The following is a 16,439-nucleotide window of genomic DNA, read 5'->3' as shown; positions in this document are numbered from 1 at the left end:
ACAACTACACCAAAACCTGTGATTGGAACAAAGGGGGAAGGAACCTGTTCCTCTGGACAGGGCACTAAGGCAGGCTGGATTTGACCCTGGGTCCTCAGGTTTTGCACCAATGAATTAAGCACTACACCACCCTTGCTGTAGAGCAAATAGAGGACAAAAGGAGGAAGGAACAGAACAAACTTTTGCTTCTTGGTTTCTCTGCAAATTAAGCAAGAAGAGTTGCCTTCAATTTCATTGGTGAGGGAACCTATACACTCCAGACAGTGCAAAATGACTATTAGCAACAATCAATACATATTTGTACAACTACAACAGATCCCTCAATTCAAATATTTGCAAAGATAATATACTGTGGGGGGGGGGAGCAGTAATTAGGCTGAGCAGCCAGATGTCTACCTTTTGTATCATTTGGCCTCAGCAAGTCTGACCACTTAACCTTATTTCACACAGCATTTGTTGAAACGGTGTTATCCCAGGTAACGGGATGGGTTCATTTTTACCTTGGAGGGCTCAAAATTCAAAGGATTTCTATGTGGGCCTGTTAACTTTGAATCTCTCGTGAAAAACAAGGGAGGGAGCAGGAGGTTACCAGATGCATCATATACCAGATAACGAACATACTTGATTTTGGTGAAAGCCAATAGGTGTATCAGTGTGTCTAGTTACTTCCAGCAACTTTCCCCTCCTGGATTTGTTTTCAGAAGCACTGTTAGCAGGACTTCAGTCAAAGTCCCTCTGAAAAGAATGAAAGTTTTAGAGGGCAGAGAAACTTCACGAGAAGATTGACAGCTTTTGCTTGGCTTCTTGAGATTCAGTGGGAAAAACTGTATGTATCCCTTTAATCTATCCAGCTATGGAAGCTTTTCACATCAGGACATTAGAGCAGTAAAGAAAGGAATGCATCTGCTGAATAAGTGCACCATCTGAGATGGACTTTTTGGCAACTCTGCTAGGAATTAGACTCTGTTCCCCTGCCATGCCTGCTGCAGGCCGGCGCAGATTTTGAAGTGTGATGAAGTCAGCAAAGAACAAGTCCACCCGTCTTCCAGACTGAGGCTGATATCACAGAAGCCCTTCCTTGAAAATAAGCCCCACTGAACTCCAGCAGGATTGCAACAAATTTGGAGAGATCCAGAGGAGAAAAAGGCCAAAATGAAGACCCTGGAAACAGGCACCTTTTGTATTAATAAAGTGCTGCTGATCGCATGGGTTGCATATATGACTAATATATCATCAGTTGATATATCATTATATATCATAATAAACATATATCAGTTTATTATTTGTAAATATAGCAAACTATTTTAGGAATCGCAAGAGGAATGTTTAGAACTGGGAGAAAACAACTGCAAACTTGTAAAATAACAAGGCACTTCCTAAAACAAGACCTTAATAAATCTATATTGAAAAATCTACATTAATAAATCTGCAAAAATGTCTATATACACCCCAGTGTGATATAATCTGACTCATTGGTCTCTTCCTCCTTCTCATTATAATTATTATTCTAGCCCCCCCCCCAACTCCAGAATACTTGGAAATCAACAAAGAGGTATCATGCCTGTAATTATTTGAACAGAAGTAAGTAACAAACAAACAAAAAAATGAATCAAATTGCTCCAATTTGAGAAGTGACACTGTTTGAACAGCGTGGCTGCTCGAATGTTTGTAGTTCACAGCTTTAAAGCCACTGTTTGGCCCCTAGAAGAAAAACACAGATATAAAAAACACTCACAGTGACACTCTGTGCACCAGCCTGCCATTCAACATAGATCACCTTGAACCAGTTTCAGCACGCTCCCCCTTCCAGTATCCCACAAAAACTGGACTCAGAGTTCCTGCTTACAGTGGCAAGACCGTCTGCAGCCTACAGACCGATGAACAGAAAATGGGCTAAAAAAAAAAAAAAAAAGGCAGCACATGAGAGTCCAGGTGCCACATGGGCTTGCATGGCTGAAGATGCAAAGAAACTGCGGCCTGACCAAGGCTTGGACTGGGAATTAGGATACAGAACATTCCCAACACCACTGGATCACCCCTTTCCTCACACTCCTGGAATGGACATCCATTTTCTCAATAAGGACCGCATTCAATTTAACACTCCTGCTAAGAGAAACAATGCCATGCAACTGCCCCATTGCGCAATGACAAAAGTGCTTCCTGGCACGACAAGTTTCCCAGAGAAACCTTTCATGCCAGTGAACACTAGTGCACTGGGAGTCATTTACCCTAGTGCGACATAATGTACGCTACTTGGATATTCCCCAAGTAGTCCTCAGTTCTTTAGACACCTGTGTACTCTCCACTTGCACAAAGCCACACGCTGCCCTTCTTTCCAGCACAGTGAAGGCACAGAAAGAGACCAAGAAAAAAAAAAACCTAAGCATTCGGTCCAGCCCTTCTCCAGTACGTAGCTCTCTATGCACAGAAGAGCTTCCCACACTGAAAGCAGCAAACATACAACAGGGAAGAAAATACTGTCTTGAAAGACTAGATAACGTTCATTATTTTCCAAGGCACATCAACGGAAGGGACACGATGGTATAAGGAGGTTGGACTAGCACTTGGCAGATGTTGCTTCAAGTCTTCTCTCAAGCCACAAAGCACACTGCGTGACCTTGGACTCGTAACAATTTCTCAGTATAATTTGGGAAAAGACTACATGGACCTTCCTCCAAGGAAGGGAAGTTTTCAAAAATGAAGCAAATGAATTAAATGTTTTTAATCACTCATGCTCTACTTTCAAGCTGAAAGGAGGCCATTTGAAAAGCAATACTTCAACTTGGAGGAAGGTTCCTGTTATCCTATCCCACTCATGGTGTCCTCTTAATTTTGACTACTATACTACGACCAATCCAAGAAAGTGTGCTAAAACTACATGAAGCAAGCTCACATTCAGAAATCCTAGTAAGCGTGAACCCAATGCTGGATAATCCATATTGATACATTCTGGTACAGCTCACCAAGAACTGCTTCATCTCAGTAAAATCAAAATATCATTCCAATCTTTGAAAAGTTCCCTCCAAATATGGCCAGTACAAACAGAAAGCACAAATAACTTCCCACTTCAGAATGTCTCCAGCTGAAAGCAACAGAACTTACATGTGGGCTGCAGTCTGTGTATAAAGCGATAGATAATGAGCTGGTTAAATTGGAGTATTATGGCAGTACAGGAATGTTGCAGGACTGATGAAAGAGTAACAAAGGGAAAAGCAGCAGAAAGCTTACACAGTATACACTTTGCACATACCACTGCATGGCATCTAATTAGCAACAGTTCAAAGTAATGGGGTTAATGAAACAAAGATCACAAGATGCTTCTTGTGCTTTCATTTCTTCCTTCGCCATTTCCAATATAGCTTTGCTTCAATAAGCGTCTACGCTCAGATCACTTACTCAGGAGTAATCCCAGCATCACTGACGGGCTGACATCTATGTCAGAGACAATAGAGTTTTGAGGAAGAAGAAAAAGAATGCAAGTTTGAATATCGACGATTTTGAAGGCAATTATGCACAAACGGTTCTGTTGGTGGAAAAAATGTATTTGCTTGCTGATTGCATTTTAAAGACTTTGTGGAATGCTGTATCACTAATATCCCTAATATAATGTTCATATTCAAGTGCTGTCTTGTTATTTTAATGATCCCCACCACCACATGGCCTCCTGCCTTTGTGACTAAATAGTCCCATTCAGCAGACCATACAGCCCTGCATTTGAACCACGGTGTCATGCAGCATCTCACACAGCATCGTCTTTTCAAAACAAGAATGCCTTTAAGGTCTCTATAAGGCTGCCATTTTTTTCCCTAGTCCTGCTCCTATGCCTTGAACAGCAGTGAAGCATAGAGAACAGACAGGTTTCTTGGCATGGAAGTAACACGATCAGAAAAGGATTACTGACTATATTTCAGTAGTGCCAGGCTGCTGTTGAAGGTACAGGGCAAGATAAAGAGATGAAACCCTTAGCAGCACAATCCTTTGCATGCTGATTCAGAAATCACTCACACAGAAATCAGTGAAATTTAATTGGAAGCAAGCATTCACAGGGCTGTAGTCCTTGCAAGTTAATGCTATGGCCCCAAACATACCGACTCACAAGTAAGCCTAAATGAAAGCAAGTGACAAATGAACCCTGCACTCTCCCAGTCAAAATCTGTGCCATCTATATTTGATAAACACTGAGGGAGATTTACATGGAAGATCTCACATCTTTTAATCACTTTATTTTTATTCATTTCTTAGATTTCTTACCAGCCCCTTAAAGAAAAAAAGACTCAAATACACCCCCACTGTTATGGGGGAGAAGTTTTGCTGCTGCTGTTTTCAGCTCTACTCCACACTTAGGCTACCACAGGTGATATACCAGAAGTAAATTTGTATTCACATTATGTGCCCAATGGATAAGAAATTTAATTTTTATAGCTCTCTATATGGAATACAGCTTGCAAATGCCAAACTACAAGGAATTCAAAATAGGATCAATTCTTCTCCCTTCTTGGAAACAATCTTGTAAGTGTCTGAGTACTTGAGAACATGAAAGAATATTGTTGCTTTTCTGAGCTCTTTTGATCTCTCTCTCTCTCTCTCTCTCTCTCTCTCTCTCTCTCTCTCTCTCTCTTTCTTTCTCTCTCTCTCCATGGTACAGCCATTCATGAGTGATGGCAGAAATGTCTTTTGAAAATAAATGGCACACCTTCAAGTGTGTTCAGATACATCCTGGCTGGACCTTCCTGGGTGCCTCAGTTATGACTTGAAAGGGATGCTTGATTTTTAAATTTGTTTTAGGTATCAAAATGTGAAGCCTTGTATCAGCCTTCAAACCTTATTCTCACAGCACTGACTTTATGAGTTTCTCCATGTCAACACAAGAGGCAGAAAGTAATCAGACTGGCAAGAAGACATAATGGAAGTAAGGAGAAGACGGGTTGGTAATTCTTGCGGCACGGCCCAAGGTATTACGTTGACACTTTGCAGGAGGCATATCAAAAAGGTTAAGGTTACAGCACTTCGCAGATTCTTCAAATCCATGAGCAGAGGGGTCGCCGCGTGCATACACACACAGCAGTGCTAATAGCTTCACAGAAGTTAAAGCACTGGCACAAATTTTAGTGCGCAAGAGCACATTCCCCGCACAGCCTACTGCTAGGCATGCGACTCGGAAGTAAGGCCCACTGTTTTCACCAGAGCTTAGCCTCCAGGAAGCATTCAGACGAGAATTGTAGCCCAACACTTCCATCCTGCTTTTCAGGTTGCCTAAGTAGGCACAAACTAGCTGCCAACTTTAAAAAAAAGAAGAAATGCAATGTTAAATGCATAAATGAACTGGATGTCCCAGCGCGATGCAAGGCAAAGACACAGGCAGGAAAGAAATAGTGATTTTAAATCACAACTGAAGCATTCATCTTCATTTCCTCAGAACAAGAAGATACCGGTTCATGTGTTAATGGGTAATTATTGTGAGATTCCTTGGTTTCGATCCTTGACATAGCTGGGAGACTTCAGTCCAACAGACTTGAGGGTTGTGGCCTTCATCTTCTCCCACCATCAACATTATTAGCACATTTTACAAAAAGAGAAAAAGGTGTTGAGAATCTTGATCATCAAGTAAGGAAACACAACAAGAACATTTAGGGATATGATGCCGTGCTCAGAGAAAAATACTCGTGGCCTTGCGACATAAATGCCACTGCGACCAGGTAACAAAGTGGGAGAGAAACAAAACCGAATTGTACGGATAAGCCATTTCCCAGCATGGATGGAAGACAAATCACGAACAGAATGTTAAATCTCTTATGTTGACGGCCACATCCTTTCTTAAACTGGAAGGAGGCAACGCCGTGCGTGTATGTGTGCGCGCACACGTGGGTGCATTTAAGTAGCACATTTTCACAAGGATTCACCCAAGAGATTCTGCATGACCAGCAATTCATTGTTGCTGGTGGCAGAGGTGGGGGCAAGTACCGAGGCCACTCTGTAATAATATTTCACAATCCTGGATACACACTGTATGACTATCTTTTGCCCTGCATCTCCAGGCATACAGTTAACTCAGCTAACAGACTGCATTCAGCCTGTATATGCGCCAAGTAGCATGCTCATGTGACTCCTGACTATTTAACAAAATGAATCATTGATAAACGGTGGAAACGAGATCGTGTTTAAAGCAGTTTTGAGGGTGGTGGTGGGGGAACCCTAGTTTCTTTCAAGAAAAATCACTATATTTTACTTCTGCACTTCAAAATAAAACACATTTCACTTTAACTCAAATTTAGCCTTGAGAGAAAAACATTCTGCCATGCAGCGTCTGACAGGAGCCATGATTGACACTGCCAGAACAAAAAGGTGACTAGCATAGTTCCAGCAGCACCTTCTCGTCGGGTGCCTGTGCGGAGTTACATTGATGCAGAGCAATCCAGTTTGCATTACAGCAGTATGGAGAGTTACTATAATTCTTCTTTTGGACTGCTCCATTTTTTTCTGTTCTAGAATTTCTATTAATATTTTATTGGAAATGCCAAATTCATTCTGTTTTAAGAGACTTGTACTGGTGAATCAACAGGTATTTTGCATCTTTCCTGTTAGAAATCTAGAAAACAGACCCTATGCTCATTTTTGAGCGGGATATCGGAGTCCCCAGCCCTAACCAAAAAATAAAGTACAAAAGACATGCCTATTTGGAATTTGACCTTCCTGGAAGTTTAGGTTTCATAATTGTGGATGATCAGGATATTACATTCACAGAATAAACCACTTACTGTGCAATAGACTGGCTATGCAGTTTGTACCCTCCTCCTGCTTCCAGTCACCATTCTTTGAAGGGAAGAAGTTTTCAGAGTGAAAAGCAAAGTAGGCTGCATATCCATACCCAGAAGTACAATCAGTCCTTGCAAATAAAATTTATATGAAATTTTATTCATATAAATGAGAGAGTGCACACATTTCCTCTCTCCAAACATGAGCTCTAAAACATATATTACACACAGAGACACACACCGTATACCAAGCAAATTGGTCAAATGCTATATAGAAATGTGAACTCATTTATAACAGGAACATACACTAGTGCTGAAATCTATTTGTTGGGACTATCATGAGGCTCCCATCCTACAGCTGTTTACCCAGGAGTAAGATCCACTGAATGCAATTGAGTTATTCCTGAGTAGAGATGTTAATCAGAATACTCCAGACCTTTCCCACTCCCTGCAACACTTACAGTTCCCAGAAACAATCTTTCCCATAAGGCAAATCAGCTTCCACTGTAAAAGAGAGTACCTCTAGCAGAAAGAACTTAATATCCTGTAACAATAGCCATAACACGCAATCATGAGTTTGAACTTTAAAGCTTAGAGGGGGAAAAAAGATCTACTGCAAAATAAAAACTTAGCCTGAAATCCTAAGACACACTTACAAAGGAGTAAACTCCACTGAAAACAGAGAGGCTTTTTTCTCTGTAAATATGCATAACACTGCACTGTAAAATTATACATATTGATACCAAGCTATAATTGGAAATGTGACTAAGGGAAAAATCTTCAATAAATCCACAGCATTTTGTTTTTTAATTTGGGCCTAATACCTAGCTTATCCCTATGCATCCACCCAAGTCAAAAGAACTATGTTAATAGCAGCTATGGCTAAATCAATAAGTTCACAGTTACTCTATTATTACTAACTCACAAAACAAGCCACGCAAAATAATGTAGGAATGAAAAAAAAGCGTAGGTAGTTCATCTTAAATGTTGATTTATTTTTATCTTTGTTTATCAATGGCTCTAGGGCAGAGGAGAGCAAAGAAGAGGTAATACAGTGATGACATAGGCTATTATGCTCATCGACAGCAAAAATGCTCTATGACTTGACAAAATGCCCATTGAACAATTCCCCTCCTTCAATAAATCATGATGAAATTCATTTAATTAACATTATGTCAATAAATCTATCACTTTTTATAAAGTTATAGATAATGCAGTGTTTGTTTTTTATAAATGCGTATATCAACTGAGGGTACAGACACCCCCATTTCTCTTATTGGATCTAGTAATACTATACTAGCGGATTAAAGTCAACATGCAAGCATTTCCTGTGTATAGCTATTGTGCTGATTTCGTATCATTAAAATGGCTCCTAAACAAGCAGATTAGCTGATTAATTGATGATTAAGACTACAGGAAGATCAGTCATTACATCCAAATATGCACATAAAGAGCAAACTAATTGACAACCACACACGGGTCAGAACGATCATTTTCTGAAAGCAGTCTTTTAAAAGCATGTCTAAATTGCTTGCACCTAAACACATCAAACTTTCAGAATTGTCATGCACAATAAACAGTTGAACTTCTATGTTCAAATTCTGCTGCCTAGAAGTCTGGAAGGCGGAGAAACACCTGCAATCCATCAATAGAAACAAACAGATAAACTCTCAAAATTGCAAGAGTGGCCATGAAAAACACCATCCGAACAGAAAGATAGCCTCACTTTTACTTTAAGATGCCTACGGAATATATTTTAGCACAACACACACTGGGAAATAATGGCTAATTGAGTTCTCATGTTGATTGTGTGCATCAGAAAGGAGTTGGAGAAAAGTTCCTTGATGTAGCAGCCATTTGGGTGGAGTGGGGATGACTAAGGCTGCCATTCATTGTGTTTTGCTCTCTTCCATGCACAGTGCCCGAAGGCACTGCACATTGCCCAGTAGTAAATACCAGCTTGTATGCTAGGTAAGTGACACACAGCCCAGTCTCTCCCCAATACAGTGGATTATTGTAGTTGAGGGCGGGGGTGGGGCAGAAGAATGACAATTTGGACATGCAAGCTCTGCATCGCAAGAACATCTTGTTACAAATCATCACACTACAACCCTTCGCCAGCATAACTCCTGTGAATCGGATGGGATTCATCAGTAAATATAAACACTCGCCAGCACTTAAATGACAATTGGGTTTATTATCTGAGAATAAGTGGCCACAAATGGCACTTGTTCCTCAGGTACAATGGTGGGGTGGGACGCCACTCCCCAAGTAGTCTGTTTCAAGGGACACTTCACACTCCTGTGAATAAAAATCTGTCTAGCAAAGGAAGCTAAGAACTCATCTGGAGTCCAGTAAAACTTAACCTACAGTGTCAATTTGTAAAGGATGTTTAGAACGGTGCTTCGTTATCTGTTTCTCTATATCCTGTCCAGCAAACCACTGCTTACAGTAAGAATTCACAAACAGTGCATTTGTCAAAGAGACGCGATAAATGGGGAAGATGTTCTTAATGGGTCTCCTGGTGTGGTGCAAAGCAATGCCAATTCCTTGCCATAAATATTAACATTGGAAAAAGATTTCCATACAAGAGGCAATGACAAATACAACAGAACACAGAAGAGGGATCAAAAATCAGAGATTGGCATTTGCTCTTGCTGCCTAAACCACCCTGCAACCACACTTTAAAAGATGTGTTTTATTCCATCAGTTTTCCAAATGAAATACATGCCTTGCAGATGCAGCATACAGAAGCACAGAAAAGAAAGTCTGAACTCTGAACATAAAGGCAACATGTTCCATGTCTGAAGCTTTACCTGAAAAAAAACAAACTATATCAGATCTCTCCTTATGTTAAGCAGAACCACAACTATAAAGAGGATTTGCTGGATTTGTCACTCCCAGAACAAGACTTTAAGAAGAGAAAGAAAAAAAAAAAGCACACGCACAGAGAGCCTGTATCAGTCCCGTTTACCAGTATTCTTCCTTACAGATAGATAAATAGGCAGAGATACGCAAAGAGAAAGCGGGGGAGAGGGGGTCACTTCCAAGCAGATTCCCCAACTCAGCCCTAACTTTTTCAGAGCATAATTGTGACAAGTAGCTGCTTGATAGATGTTCTCCTTGATAAACGACTCGCTCAAAAAAGACACAGTAGCTTTCATTTCCTGACCACAACATACTTTTAATTTGCACCAGCAGAACTGCTGGAGTGTGACTCACTCCTCACTCCGACTCTCCAGCTTTTCAGGGGGGTGGGTGATCTACCTCTGACAGACCACATCACCAGGCAAAACAAAAACAGTAACTCGTGGCATCTGCCCACAACAATCACTGCATTTGGTTTCGCTTTAATTCAGTCGCAGAACTGATGACATTTGTTCTCTCCCCTTTTCTCCCCTACCCCAGTCCGACAACTGGGGTGGCTGCAAAAGCATTTCCCCAGCCCAGACATTCGACTGAGAAGTAAGAGGGCACATGCTGGGCTGCTGGGAGAGGGCGAAGGAGACACGTGCCGTGCCATATACAAAGCAATGCAGTCCAGCTATGATTACTGTACATTACGACTGCTAGAATTATCATCATCATCATCCTCCTCCTCCTCCAGGAATTGCATTTAAACAGTGGCCACCATCCACCCCATCCAATTTCAGCTCTCAGCACACCATCCAATTCCCGATTTAAAATTTATAAATGTAATATCCTCATCACAAGCAGCAGGTCCAATCTGCTGTGAATATATATTACAGCTTTAACATCACAGAGGGAAATCTCCCATCTGGCAATCACATTCGCTCCAACAGCTTTGGGAAAGAAGCGGGGGGGGGGGGAGAGAAAGCCCAGTCTTCCTGTTCTCCCCTCACCGCCCTCCCCGCTGAAAACATGTCTCTAAAATAAACAGTTGCCGTATTGATCACCTCAAAGTCAACAAGTCCCAACGCCAAAAAATAAAATGAGATGAAATAAAAATTAGACGATGCACGCAGATCATCCCTCTCCTTGAAAGAGCAGCTCGGGGTTCCTGTGGAGCTCTGTGGGCACCCACAGCATCCACCTGGGAGGTCATGCTGGGCAAATGTCCTCAAGCTGGGATGCGGGTTTGGATTCAGGTCTGCACTGTCGCCAGAGCAGCAACTACACCCGAGCCCCCTGCTCCCCATGCAGCACCAGCACTGGCCATGAGTTTTTGCCCTGCACCTATTTGTTTCTGCCCAGAGCTATGAAAAGCAGGTCTAGCCCCATGCCTGCCCCCTCCCCACAAATGCCTAATTTCTGCGTGCAGGTTTGTGTGCAGAAAATAAACCCGCCGGAGTTCTCCAGGCTTCTGTACCTCAACATGTGTACACTGCATCGGAAAGATAGGTTGAAATCCTTCCTGCTCCATTTCATCAGACTTCTCCCCTCCCCCTTATTTTTGAAGGTTGAATGTGTCCTCTTACAATATTTTTAAAAGTCTGTTTCAGCACCTGATCATTGCATTGTGCAATACAGCAATGACAAGCAGCTATATGGGAAAAGAGGCCAGAAAATATACAGGCCATTATTAAAACTCTAGGCTGCTGGGCGCAGGGGAAGGAGAAAGAATTGGTTATTGTATCCATATGAAGCATATAATTCTATCCTAAGCTAAAACCCACACAAAAAGTAAGAGGGGAACATAGCAACTGTAGTACAGCAAAACTAACCACTTTTACTTTAAGATGAAAAAAGGAAGCATTATCCATGTGTTTAAGCACAGATGTGTGCATGATTTTTCCCCTCCTCCTTTTACAGTCAGTGAGTTTACTAATTTACATACTATTTGAGTGTACACAGTGCACTACTGGTAACATGCAACTTTCGGTTTATGACCGGGAACAAAAGTAGGACTACAATCAACACAACTGGAAACCACATGATAACACAGTGCACACACACGCACGCACACAATTGTTTGTTTATACAGTTGAAGCTTTACCACTAATATCAGGCATTAACATCGCTAGCCATATCCACATGCAAAGTCCTCAAAGGTTTTTCAGCATGCTCTTTAAAACATCATTATTTAGATGCAAAAAGAAAACAGGAGGAAGTAGATTCCAAAGCAGACATACCATAAACACTGGTGCTACTGATCATTTCTCGCTGGCAGCACAAAAAAGCTGAATTGGATTTTTCTTCTTCTCCTCCTCCTCTTCCTCCTCCTCACAAGCAGGAATTCCAAAGGTTGCTTTTCATTAAAGCCACTTTTCCTCTCAGCTATCAAATGTCACTGCCTTGAAACGTGGTCCCTTTCGTCAGGTATTCATTTAACCTACATGCATATAATTAAATGGGAAAGCAACATCAACAAAAAGGAGATCTCAGATCACAGGAGAAGAAAGAAAGGGGGGGGGAGGGAGAGCACATGACCACGAATACAAGTCCATGTCAATTTCACTCACTTCCCATTGAAACTAACAAGAGCTCCAGGGAGGACAGTAATAGGATCAGTGGATTGTATATACCATTAAATTATACATCTTTCTCTCTGTTCCAAGGCAACAATACGCCCACCGGGTCCCCCCCATGATGATGTGCTTACATTTTACTGCATCAGCTTCTCTGACATATTCACGCCCCCCACCCTTAACTAAAATACTGCAATTTAACCCTAACTTTTCCCTTCCCTTCTATCCTTATTTCCACTAATTTGCTTAAAAGTTAGTTCTCCCGAATTTACTCAAGTCCCATCTTTTCCACCCGTTATGGCTTTGATTAGAACTTGAAAAATAAAGAGGAGCCCCACTTGAAGTGAAAGTCCATTAAGGAGTGGGGGGAGTTATAAATCTTGCAATCGCGAACTCTTTTCCCTACTATTGTTAGCAATGATCAAGGAAGGAAAAACCATCCACCGCGATTCTCTCTCTCTACTTTCCTCACTGCGCTTAGAAGAGAATTAAAAAAGGAGGGGGGCAATAATAAACCAGGCTGGAGTATTTCCTATAAATAAATATTCGCGCTTAGATTTAATATTTAAAAGGCGCACGCGGCAGGAAATTTAAAGCCGTCTGCGAGGCATTTAAAATGATTTAAAAAATGTTAAAACAGAACAATCGGGGGGAGCGGGGGAAGGGAGAGGAATAGCAATGGAAGATCTTACCTGGAGGTTTGGTAGAGAAGCCCGGTAGGTTAAAGCAGAATCGATCCTATCTGTGCGTTGATGAATGGGGGCTCGGGTTAAGTGAAGGTGCCTATGATTTGAAATCATTCCAAGTTTTTGAAGGGAAGACTGACTGCAGCCTCTGCCATGTTGGAATTTCAAACCCAAAACAGCTGCTTTGCACAGAGCCAGCATGCCAGCAGCTGAACGCCTGCGCAGAGCGCCGCCGAGCCAAATTCAAATCACTTTCACACGAAGAGCCAAAGATCAGTTTTCAACACCCCCGCCCCCCAAAACAGGAGGAGCGGGGGGGTGGAGGCGGCGGGTGCGCTGGGGGGGAGGCACAGAGCCGCGCACCAGATTCATGGGCGAGAGCGCGGGCCGAGCTCAATGGCCGCGCTGCCGCCGCCGCCGCCGCCGCCGCACAAGGCAGGCCCTGGCTGCGCAGGTCAGGTTACAGAGTCGGGTTGTCGCTCGCAAGGAAGCAGGCAAGCAGTGCCTGGAGGTGGCCGGGAGGTCACGGCAGAACAGCCAGGAATCCTTCCCTCCCCTCGTGCGGCCGCGGGAGGGCCCGCGGGAACTTGGCGACTTGGGCTGCCCGCTCCCAGCCTCGCCTGCCCCTCCTGCAGCCGCGGGAAGACTTCTGGCCGCCCGGGTCGTTTCCCTGCCGCCGGGGAGGCTCCATGGCTGCGTCCCCGTGCGCGCCCCGCCCGGCCGCCCCAGCGCCGGTGAGCGCCTCTGCCTTCCCCTCCCCCTTGCAATAAGCGGCGGCGGCGGCGGCGCCTCCAGCTCCTACGGCAGCGCGGCGGCGGCCAGGACGCCTCTGCACATCCCGCTCGCCTCGCTTCGGCGCCCTTTGGGCGGTCGCGGCGAGCTGCCGCCCGAGCCTCTCGCTCGCGTGCTTTGGTCGCAAGGCGAGCCGGGCGCGCATACGGCGGGGAAGCGTGCCGTGGGGCTCCCGACCCGGGAAGGGCGGCGCGCCGTCAAGGGATCGCACGGAGGATGCCGGCTGGCGGCGGCGGCGGCGCGGACAAGGCGAAGTGCGAATACAGAGCTTCGACTCGCCTTTCCTCCTGGCTGCATTTCATTCCCCACCCGCCCCGCTTCTAATTCTTCGAAAGCGGCGCTCCCTTGCTCAAGAAGGGTTTCTTCGCCCAGCACGATCCTGAGCAGCTCTCCTCCAAAAAGTACTTTTGCCGCCCTCCTGCTCACGCCTTAAGAGCTTAATCGAGTGTTAGCAAATAAAGTGAAGCCCTTCCTTGGGAATAGGTCGGATGCGTTAGGACAGCCATCCCGTTAAGCTCCGGGGGACTTTCTGTTTAGTGATTGTGTTTTAAGTCTACGCCCAATCCTAGGCAAGTTTCCTCGGAACTTCCATGGAAGGCTTCTCTGTTTATGTTTTACGGAAGGGGAGTCTGTGTTAGTCGGTGGCAGCAGAAACGAACAACAAAACCCCAGCCACCTTCAGATACGCACCTGTGTAACAACATAAATTTTGTGAACTACTTTTTATCAAGTGGATGAAATGTTATCTTGAGTGGGGGGAGGGCTGTAAATGGTTGTCACTGCCCGTACTTCCCCCACTTCATTTGCCTCCCACCGCCCTTTTTATAAACATCCACCCGATGTGCATAGCCAGCCACCATCCTGTAATTCAGGGTAACACTACATGCATTTGATGAAGTGGAGTGTCATCCGCACTTTATGTCATGATATCTTTCTTCACGTTTACGTGCCACATTGTTTCTGTCCCTTTAACAAGTGACATCACCAGTGACATCATGTGGGTGAGGAACCAGCTAGCCGGCGGTGGGACACAGGGGGCGGGGAGGGGGGAGAAGAACCAATTAAGAAAACCCAAAGTGCACTGAGGCAAGTAGCAAGTCCGATTTTAAGTACTTGATGACTTCTGGGTATATTTTCAAATGGCTGTAATACACTTAGAGCACAGTCTTCTCACTCTCATGGCACAGATGCTTGGACTCCGAAAAATCCTATGTTCTGCCTGACTGTTGGGAGACTATAGAATTGCTTTCTTAGAGAAATTAGGCCTACTAGAAAGTTGGCCCAATTAAACCCAGCAAGGCTTATGTCTAAGTGAAAGTGCAAAGGATTGGACTGTACTTCTTCTGACTGATTGCACTCTGATTGGCAAGTGTCAGTTTTCCTATTTGTAAAATGGGAATAATCAGTACTAAATATCAGTATCATCTTCAGTGGTTACTCTGAGCCTTAAACTCAGTAAGGATCATCCTGGCACTAGTTGTTAAGTACAGGTCTCACATCAGCATTAGTTTTATTCATAATGTAAGCTGTGAGAGTTCATCAGCAAGAACTCAGCCATTAGAGTGCCTCCTTTCACACTGAAAAGCCAGGCAAGGCGCTTTCCTTAAGGATTTCCATTTCACCCTGTGTTTCTCTTTCACTGGTTATAACGGAGGTGCAGCAGCAGCAGCTCGCAGGCCTAATCCTCCAGGCTGGAGGTTTGGAGCCCCTGTTATAAACAGGGCACCCAAATCTGGTCCACACAGCCTCTTGCTATTCCTCCGGGGGCAGATCTTAAGCCTGTTCCCCGGTGAAGGAGCAAAGTGAGCCAGTGTGGTGCAGTGGTGAAGAGTGTGGGTCTGGGACTCCAGTGATCTGGGTTCTAGTCCCTGGTCAGCCATGGAGCCACCTGAGTGACTTTGGCCTGTCGCAGACTCTCAGCCCAGCCTACCTTACAGGGTGGTGGTTGTGGGGGTAAGATTGAAAGCAGGAGGAGGAGAATGATGCAAGCCACTTTGAGTTTGTTGCAAGAAAACAGGTGAGATCGAAATCTAATAAATAAATTGCATCATGTGCCATGGCCACAGCCATTGATGTGTGGCCACACCCAACTAACATAAATCCCCACAGAGGACAGGGGTTCATCCTGAAAGTAGTCGGACTCCCTCCATTATAATATGTACTTTGAGATTTGCCCTAAACCACTTTGGACAGAGAAGGTGAATCAGCAAGAGAATTGCAGCCCACTGTCTTATTCAAAGAGAAGCCCAGTATTAAGCCTTTGGGAAGGCATCTCAATCTTTAAGTATGGATAGGAAAATGCATAAAAGCTGGGAAGCCGCTGAACAGTCCGGAAAGTGGGAGAAGCCAGGATGTTGGGGTGGGCCCAGTTGGGGAACCCCAAAGGGCCAGATCTGGCCCCAGCCTGAAGTTTTTCACCCTTGCCTTTGTCTTGAGGGTTGTGTCACTCTACTCTCAAAGCCACCCAAATCTACGTCGACGTTGTTCTGCTTCAAATGGGTGTCCTCAAGTCCATGCCCAGCTTCTGCAAAGGACTGGCATAAAGCCTTGTGAAGGATGTGCTTCTGTCTGGAATAAAAGGAAATCCCCATGGGATTTCTCAGTTGGCTTTTACAGTTTCTTCACACTGCTAGAGGCGCCTTCATGTGGGACTCGTCACATTGTTAAGGGCTGTCTCGCAAACACACACATGTGTATCTCTTTTCCTATTGCTCCCATGGCAATGTGTGTGATTTTTGCTCATGCCCAACCTCTTCATCTACAATTGAACCATTGTGGAG

The 16,439-nt window shown here is 44.1% G+C and overlaps 1 protein-coding gene across 1 annotated transcript in view; it reads right to left on the bottom strand.

The window, feature by feature from the left end:
* The window catches only part of FIGN (fidgetin, microtubule severing factor), a 147,769-nt gene extending 134,762 nt beyond the window's left edge, over positions 1 to 13,007 (bottom strand). The window contains exons 1-2 of the mRNA XM_044418344.1: positions 12,874 to 13,007; positions 11,846 to 12,045 (exon numbers count right to left, since the gene is read on the bottom strand). Coding sequence (XP_044274279.1) covers positions 11,846 to 11,870 — 25 coding nt within the window. The 5' untranslated portion in view covers positions 11,871 to 12,045; positions 12,874 to 13,007. The remainder of the gene's footprint in view (positions 1 to 11,845; positions 12,046 to 12,873) is intronic.
* Positions 13,008 to 16,439: the final 3,432 nt, after the last annotated feature.

Source organism: Varanus komodoensis, unplaced genomic scaffold (assembly GCF_004798865.1).
Source record: "Varanus komodoensis strain SLA01 unplaced genomic scaffold, ASM479886v1 scaffold9, whole genome shotgun sequence".
Taxonomy (NCBI): Eukaryota; Metazoa; Chordata; class Lepidosauria; order Squamata; family Varanidae; genus Varanus; species Varanus komodoensis.
Note: the sequence above shows the minus strand (reverse complement) of the source record. Positions and strands in the feature narration are given on the sequence as shown.